Source organism: Seriola lalandi, unplaced genomic scaffold (assembly GCF_002814215.2).
Source record: "Seriola lalandi dorsalis isolate HSWRI2012SDOR001 ecotype SW California unplaced genomic scaffold, Sedor1 jcf7180002054795, whole genome shotgun sequence".
NCBI classification, from domain to species: domain Eukaryota; kingdom Metazoa; phylum Chordata; class Actinopteri; order Carangiformes; family Carangidae; genus Seriola; species Seriola lalandi.
This window is the reverse complement of record NW_019525348.1, coordinates 3056994-3066351: the sequence shown is the minus strand read 5'-3', so window position 1 is coordinate 3066351 and position 9358 is coordinate 3056994. Positions and strand designations below refer to the sequence as shown.

Genomic DNA, 9358 nt, shown 5'->3' with positions numbered 1-9358 from the left:
TTGGTTTCAACACCTTAATAAGTCAAAGACGTTCAAGACTGATAATCACATTAAATAGTCCAATTTATCTAAAAAGTCAATTGCAAACTGAAAAACTCTCTTTCTTTAGGAATGCATTATGCTGTGAGGATGTCAGAGTAAATTAAATTCCCCTCTGCACACTAAAGCATCAATTTCCTTATGGTAATTATCTGCTGGAATAGACGTGTCACTAGAAGGAGTCAGGCATGCTTGACATTTAGCCTTTTTATAGAGAGGCGATGAGTAAAAATTAAGATGAGGAAAAGGAAATTAATCTCCAGCCCAGGCAGGCAGTGAGAGATCCTGGAGGATAGTGGCTGAATCAATCATGATGTTTGTGAGCCTGTTTTGAAAAGGAGCCAGTGATGAGATTCAGACCACAGGCTGGAAAATCTGAGGAGGAGGAGGGGGGCCGCTTTTTTAGCAAATAGAGTTATGATTGCTGTGGGGAGGTTACTCAGTTTTATTGGTCTTAGACACAACAGCAAAGAGCATCTAGGGTACAATACCAGCTTTAAAGCAACAGTTAAAATTTTAGGATATGCGTTTCGTTGCTGCCTATGTCTTCTTTGAATTCAAAGTTCATAGTGAACATTTGAAGTAATTTGCCTTGTGATGCATCAGCTTGACCCATTGCATGTCATCTTGGCCATCGTGACACCAAGATGATAAAATGACCACTGTTGGCTGACTTTGTTAAAAGCTACTGCCTGTAAAGCCTGTAAATGAGTTAGCATTTAAGCGCTTCCAGTTGCGTAGGGTTTTTGGTTATATGGCTGAAATAAGGTCTGTGGTTAACACAAGCTCAAAAATCTTCACGGTTTATTCTGCGACATAAAATGTGATTATATTTGCAAACTTATCACTAACTTTGTAAGAAGAAAGAGGTCAGAGAGGTTGTAGAAGAGGTCAGAGCTAAATCAAACTACAAATTGAAATTCAGTGGTGGTGACGTTGAAGTCATGCGACCGTAGTGTAGTTCAGTTAATAGCCTAACGTTAGCTTTTTACCACAGAGGATTGTATTTAGGCTTCATACATCATAAAAGTGGTTCATTTGTGAAGATTATTGTGCTGAACAAAACTGTAAGTGTCATAAATGTTCACTTATCACAGAGCTTATTTTCTGATGTAATCTAATAGGAGCCAGGGTAAACTTCCTAGTTGGCCTATAAAAAAATGTCATCCCTGCAGCACTCTATGACAACGAGCCTGAGGACCCGCCTGCTAGCTTGACACCCAAGAGGCTTGAATATGCTGGATTGGTAGTGTTCAAAAGAGTTCAAACAACTTACACCTTTGTTCAAATTGTTCGAACTTGACTTTGTGACAGCCCTTTTTTGGATAGTGCCAAGCTAGCTATTTCCCTGCTTTCAGTCTTTCTGGTAAGCTAAGCTAACCAGCTGCTTGGTGTGGCTTCATGTTTGGTACACAGAAATGACAAATAAGCAATCTTCCCATTAAACTCAGCAAAAAAGCTAATAAGCTTTTTTCCCCAAATGTGTGTGTCTAAACTCCACAAGTCATTAATTGATTTAAAAAAAAAAAAAAAAAAAAAAAAAAGATCAGTAATTAGTTAATTGTTGCTAAGTCTGGTCCCTCCTTCAATTGGATTGTGGTTAATGAGGAATATTGGCTTTCTAAATTTACATTTCAAGTCAAGGTTGTCCAGCACATTAACTGTCGGTTACTAGACTTTAATCACCAACAGAGCTGATCACTGATATGTTCCCAAAACATAGAGCGCACTCTAGATTTACTGGATTCACTGCAATGCAGAGGAAATCTCAGTGTTGTGAGTTGGTGTGGTTAATAACTCTGACATCTTAAAGGGGGAATTCCAAATCTTTTACACATTAAGTTCAGTCTTTTTTGTGTGTTTTTATTTAAAGCACAGACAGACATTATATTCACAAGCAGTCTGCATTCATTTTGCAGATGATGCAGATGACGCAGACGTTACGAGGATGTACACACAACAACCACGTCTGCTCATAACCCAGGGCAGTTCAACATGTAGGGAACTGCTTAATGGGTAGCAAGCTGGTTAAGACCACACAACATTTTACATGCAACAACTGGACAGTAACACATTACTTCATATATATTTAGTAATGCAGTAACAGATTACTCAGTAATTACAGTAATGTGATCATTTTTCTCAATAGAGTAAGGGTTTAATACTTCAAATTTTACATTAAACCTAATAGTCCCAGTAATGCTTCATTACTCTGACCACTGAGGAGTTGACTTGACAGCTGTCTTACCAGGAGTTTGATGGCGATTTGATATCAGATCTGTGTGTAATGGGGAGATCGTGCTGTTAGCTGGAGGTTGATGGGCAGTTAGCGTCTATCAAGAGACGAGAAACAACGAGCAACGAACGAGAAATCTCAGTGGTGTGAGTTGGTGTGGTTAATAACTCTGAAATCTTAAAGGGGGAATTCCAAATCTTTTACACATTAAGTTCAGTCTACTGGTCAGTGCTGGACAGTAACACATTACTTCATATATACTTAGTAGAGGAGAAACACAACTCATGGTAACTCCAAAGTTGTTGCATGTAAAATGTTGTGTGGTCTTAACCAGCTTGCTGACATTACCCATTAAGCAGTTCCCTACATGTTGAACTGCCCTGGGTTATGAGCTGACGTGGTTGTTGTGTGTATATCCTCGTAACGTCTGCGTCATCTGCATCATCTGCAAAACGAATGCAAACTGCTTGTGAATATAATGTCTGTCTGTGCTTTAAATAAAAACACACAAAAAAGAACAGATCATAGAAAAACAAAAAGATTAGCAAGTTTAAATGTATAAATACAATAAAATACATAAAAAGTCACAGTGTGTTAAGAGAAAAGTAGCCAGAGTTGGGAAACATCTAAGATCTTCTGGAAGTTTATTGCAGCTTAAAGCATAATAAGTGAATGCAGCTTGTTTTGTTTTAACCCTACAAACACTAAGGAAGGATTTTGAGTTTTGATTTTGACAGAGCTGTTCTGAGTATTGAAAGTAAAGTAACTGAATATTTGTGCTTTCTGATCACTTTGTAAATGAGCACTAAACAGCCAATGGACAGGTATACAATGTCTCCTGCAGCTCTGAAGCTACCTTTCCAAAATTCCCTGATGAGCTCTAATAAAAGAATTGTATTATGGGAAATGTAGGTCCTACATTTTTGGATGTTTACCCATACAAAAAACTAAAACTCAGGATGCATTAATCTCTGCTTTTTCTTGTGAGTCCCTCAGCTTTCTGGAAGCGTTAATACTAACTCATCAAACTACCTCTTTCCTGACAATAAATGTAAGATAATTGAGATATGGATTAGATTAGCAATGCATTTTGTGATCACACAACTTTAACTTCTCAGAAAACCAGCAGTGTATTCAAGTACAAATCCTTGTGAAATGTAAATCTAAAAAAAATACAGATGAATAGAAACAGGAGGACCAGCTCATCCCTATTTCCTGTCTAAGTGTGAAGTTGCACAAACCACAGACATAAAACTGTAGCACTTAATAATGTTGATTTGCATCTAGAGAAAAGTAACACCTCTCTATGATGTGTGCCTTTGTGTGTAACTTGTGCTTCCAGAGAAAATGATCATTAAAATGTTGCTCATAATGGCTGTTCTATAGCCACCATAGGTTATACTGTTAAATATGTAACATTAGTGCAGATTAACCTGACTTCCCTCAGTATTTTCTCTGTTTCATCCCTCTCTTTGCCCTTCATGACAGAAATGTTTAGGTTAAAATACACACACACACACACACACACACACACACACACACACACACACACAAACACACACACACACACACACACACAGCAAGTCGGTGAGAGAGTGAATGTTTAAAAGGACAATGCAAGCGCTCACTACCCAGAGTTAGAAAACCACTCATCTAAATCAGGGAAATTATGATAATGGGGCTTCTCATTATTCTCCAACTCACTCCGAATCAGTCACTGACATCACATCATTATAGACGTATTCATATAAACAGATTGGATGGCATAAAAAGGAAGCTGACTCCTTCAAAACTTTCTCATCTGCTTTGTCTAATGTCTCCTCGTGTGTTTGCTTGTGAGACAGGAAGCGCAGGTCTCAGGAAGGCGTTACAGGGGGTCGTGGTGGTCACCACTCTGGACAGGGGCCCCCGCTTCCTAGATTGCACCCTGGAAATATGTAATTGTTTTTATGAGTCAATAAATTACAAATAATTTTGGATGAAATAAAAATCCAAGAACCAACAGTGCAAAAGATCAAATAGCTAAGATGACTACAGACTGAGACTTGAAAAAAATACCCATAGGCACTTGTGTAAGGAGCGAGCTCTGGCAAGCAAAAATCCCGAGGACGTCTGACCGTTGCAGCAGACAGTTAATCAATCCAAGTGCTTGTCTTTTTTGTGTTTTGGGGAAAAAATATGGGCGGCCAGCCTAATCAGCAGAGGAAACAGATCTCAGGGGGTGTTGGGCACCAGGAAAATGGATCTGGGTTGTGAAAAACCACGATTACCACGACCTGCTCTGGATTCAGCCATCTGGAGATGCCTGCTCCAAAAGCCGGTAAAGTTCGCTCAACTGAGGCCCAACTAGGAAACAGGTTTACGCCTCCTTAACAGACAGCCAACACTCCCAGAGCAGAGGGATGTTTGCTCTAGAACACGCATCACTTTCAGTCGTGTAAACTGACTTTATCTCGGTTAAACTGTGCGTTAAACACTTTTTTTTTTTAATTCTCTGAATCAGACTAGAAAAATCTGTTGTGAAATATCCTCTAAATTATTTTCTCTTCAAAGTAACTTTGTCATTTCCTCCCCAAGACTTCCCATTTCCTTGCTATCTGTTTTCAGGAATGACACCCATTGTTTTTTTAACTGTTACCAATCACTAACTAATAATTCAGCGGCCCATTCATCGAAAAGTAAGTAAAATCCAACTAGATAAAGTGATGCTGTTCAAATAGATACAGGCATAAAAAAGGAAGGAAGGAAAGAAGGATGGATGACTGAAAGAAATCAAAAAAAAAATACAACAGAAAAGCATTAGAACGTGTATTATTGCTGCAATCATCCCACATGTTCATTTTCCAACAACACTGCAACCATTTCTAATCTGTCTCATTTTATTCTCTTATTTCCCTTGAAACTGTACCGACTTAGAGTTGAAGGATTATGCTAAAAACCTTCTTTTTTAAGATGAATAAATTACTAGATACAGGCTTAAAATGTAACAAATATCTTAAATGATTAATTTTTCTAAGTAAAACCCACTTTATTGTTGATGTTAATGATGATTACTTTCAGCTGTATTTTATTTTTCAAAGGAATAGCAGTAAAATTCGGACACATCAGCATGGTGAAGTTTGAATGTACATGAGTAAATGTTGTAGTTGTTGTTGGAGTGCATTAGATCGCCCTCCAGTGGACATTTGTGATAATTCTTCTCCTACGTTTTAAACCCAGTTAAAAAATAATGTGTATTGAGGACATGAGTAGTGGTATGAGGGGAAAAAAACCTCAGTGGACAAAACAGAATATTAACAGACTACAAAAACAAAAAAAATATAAATTGAAGAAGATAAATAATGTTTGCTCTGAATCCTTGAATAACAAATTAATGACTGATGACACTTTAGAGATTGGCCCCGCTGAGCGGCAAACTTGAGGTAATGATTTATTTTGCTGCCTAAGTGGCTTCATCAAAGTTACTGTGAGGACTCACAGGACCCAGTGGAGCGTGCAGGACTGGAGAGAGCTGGGACAGAGACTGCAGCATCAGCAGCACAGTGAGCATCTTGTCTGAATATCCAGGGATGGTGGATTTGCTGGAGCAAAAACATAAGTTTACACACTTTATATCAGAATCTGTTCCATGAGGCTGAATTTCCCTGAGAGGAATTTCAAAGGTAGCAGCTTTGACAATCAAAGTGCAAAATACATTTCATGTTAAAGATCTTTAGATCCACGGTGAATGCATGTGTGTGTGATAAAGGTGAATCTCACCGGGCTGTAGGCGTGTGTGGGGGGCATGACACACGTCTTCAGGGTCAGCAGTTGAAGATCCTCATCCATGTTGTCAGTGTTATCCCTGTTCTCAGAGATGATTATACCACTGCAGATACATGAGAACACACACATAAAAGGTGGATCAAGGTCACCTCTGTTGACACAGGCCTGGGGATTGGATTCATGAACTGGTGCTAACGTGTATCTAAGGCGTTTGTGGTGACCTCTCAAACACAAAGTACTCACATGTACAGAGGGATTTGACCTGACCATGGACATCCACTTCAGCTGAAGATAAGGAGGACGCAGGGTCACTGGAGGTCACTGTTGAGCAGCATCACATTTATTTTCTAATTAAACAGACGGAGAGATTTCACTGGTTGTTGGAAACTTACAGTGATATGAGTTTCTTGGTGTCGTTCCCCGATCGAAGCTGCTGTTTGTTCCACTCAGCTCCAACGGACTTAGAGAGGACAGAAACATCAATAGATCGTTTCGCAGGATTTATCTCATTAAGAAAGTCTGACTTTGACTTCACCACATACACACACATACAGTGTGTAGATCTGTGACAGTGCTATTTAAAAATGCTAATTACATTGTTTTATCACTGTACATTTTTACCACATGGATTTGACAACATTAAGGGATGAATCTGGTAATATACCCAGACCCATTAGTTCCTAATGAAGTTAACATACAATCACAAACATACAGTTACATTTTTAATTTTTTAAAACTGTTGGGCACTGTAGTTTTTAGCAAACATTTATCAAACAGTGGTTCATTGTAATGATAGAACATGTCACCTGGTACAATAGTGTGGCTTTGGAACAATAAAACAGACTAAGTTACTAATAACTAAGTTAATAGTAGAGTTATGCTAAAATATAAAATATCACCAGACTTTATCCACCATTATTTCCCTGCCAGCTGTGGCTCAGGAGGCAGAGCAGGTCGTCCACTAATCAGATGGTCCTGCTGTATGAATGTGTGTATGACTGGGTGAATGTGGCCTGTAGTGTAAAGCCCCTTAAATGGTCGACAAGAACAGAAAAGTGCTATGTAAGTGCAGTCCATTATCATTACCTCAATGCTGATTTTTTGTGTACCAACAGGTCAAAACTGATGCTGATGCTGATGCTGATGCTGATGCTGGTGCTGCGCTGTTTAAAAGGGGAACTCCACTGATTTTACATATCACAGTCTGTTTACAGGTCTACTGAAGTACTACTGCCTATGTGAAGAAAATTAAATAAAGCATTTTGTGGCTGCAGAGGAAGTTGTGAGAAATCTGATAAAACTGTACAAACGTATCCAAGCAACCCCCATGCACTCTCACCCACATGCAGCACAGAGAAGTTTTATTCCGGCTTGAGTCAGCATCATCTGAAGCTGAAGACTACAAGTTCAAAAATGAGAACATCTGGAGGTGTGGGGTTACAAAGAAGTCAATTTACCAGATCTCTAGTCTGTTCCTAATCTCTGCCTGAGGCAAGACGCTTGAGGTAATGCTGCTAGCATAACGACCCGACTCTCCAACTGAACTGACAAGGCTGAGTTGCAACGTGAGTAATATAGGCGCCAGGCTTCGACAAAGAAGGAGTATGCATGGAATGAAAAAGACAATATCCCTCATTCTGCTGCATCAATTTAGATGTCCATCGTGAGTCTATGTCACAGGAGGGCAATGGTAAAGTACACAGAGGGTTAGGGTTAGGGTTAGAGTACACAGTACAAAGTGGTACAAACTCAGGAGGAACAGAGTTTCTGCAACAGAAAGTACTGTAAAAAAAAAAAAAAAAGGATCTCAAACACATTTATCGAATAACAATAACAATGTGTTTTCTATTTACAGTAATGAAATTCAGGTAACTCAATTAGAGTGACCTTTCTTGATAGTAAATGAGTTCCTTGAAAACCACCTCCAGGGTTAATTACTTCAGCACAGCAGATGTAATAAACCTGTTCTGTGAAATATTTATTTTCAGCCATGTTATATTTGTGACTCTTTTTATAGTTATTAAAAATTCAAATGTCCTACAGTCAATTGTGGGAATGAGAGTAAGAGCCCACAGCTGGAGAAAAAGAAACCAAGACTAGCTATGAACCTAGTATTTGGCTGGACCATGTGTGGTTTACAACCAGCTGTGGTGTGAGCTGTGGTCTTAGGGCTATGCCCAGGGCTGGACTTGTAATCGCACATAAAGCAGGCACAGCGGCCCATTGGTTCATTTTCTATGTAATGACACAGGCCTAATCATGTCGCTCACAAGGTTGGCCCACGCCTCCACCTCTGTCCCCCCGTCTAGTGTCACAGACCTCAGGATAGTGAACTGATAAAAGCATGAAAAGGGAAAAACAAAAGTGTAAGGTATCGTTAGGCCTGGGCATCCAGACCTGAAGAAAAAAATACCAGGGCCAGTATTTTCCCCAGTCAAACCCTGGCTATGCTTCTTGTTATAGGCAGACATGTAGCTGCATCCCACAGCCAGGAAGCAAAGCTGTGTTTCCAATTCACTGAGCCTCGCCTCCATCACTCCAAATAAACTACATTTATTAAATGTACTATTATCGCTAAAGGAGGCAGAGGAATAACTAAAGATAAGACACACCAAGCAACACAGAGCAGGAGAGTGGGAGGGAGAGAGAGGCCATCTGTATCTGCTTCGCTAAAGAAACTAGCAGGTATGAATAGTGTGTAAACAACAGAAACGCCAGCTACAGGAAATGAGACATTACACTTACTGCAGCACATCGGCACAGCAATATAAGCCCTGGTAAGAAAAAAAGTTTCTGTCCATTGAAAAGCTAGAGGGCTTTTAATATGAAACAGTTACAGGAAGTCTTGATTTGTGTTAAAGTTTAATGGAGTAACTATATATATCAACAGATGGAATTAGAAATAAGCCTGCCTCTAATAAAGGTCTGTTACCTTCTGTAGTTGGGGTAATTAAAGGCCCCAGTCACTGAGGAAATACAGTTATTGAAAACTGTTGTGGATCTGCTGGAAACGCCCCCTGATGACTTAATAGAAACTGTTTGTGCCAAATCATTTTGAAAGAACAACAGCCAATGGGAAAAGTCCAACACTCTACCAGCTGATCAATGGTGTAACTTCATCACTCACTCAGTCACTCACTCACTCACTCAGTCATTAACAGATATTTGCAAATGTAAAGCTGGCCCATGGTCAGTCCAACCAATAGTCAAGCTCCAGCTTTGGCAGTGATGGTTTTGCTCTCCATGGCTCACATGCCACAACCAAGGTCACCTGTTGTAGCACTTCAATGAGGGACGCTCACACACTGGGTCAGCCAT

At 39.5% G+C, this 9358-nt stretch overlaps 1 protein-coding gene across 1 annotated transcript; it reads right to left on the bottom strand.

Moving 5' to 3' along the window:
• Positions 1 to 4085: 4085 nt before the first annotated feature.
• Positions 4086 to 9358, bottom strand: spmip7 (sperm microtubule inner protein 7). Its single transcript, XM_087179183.1, is given in 9 exon segments — positions 4086 to 4117; positions 4120 to 4202; positions 5741 to 5825; positions 5828 to 5856; positions 6035 to 6072; positions 6074 to 6143; positions 6284 to 6325; positions 6433 to 6500; positions 9293 to 9358. Coding segments are annotated over 9 exon segments (513 nt in total).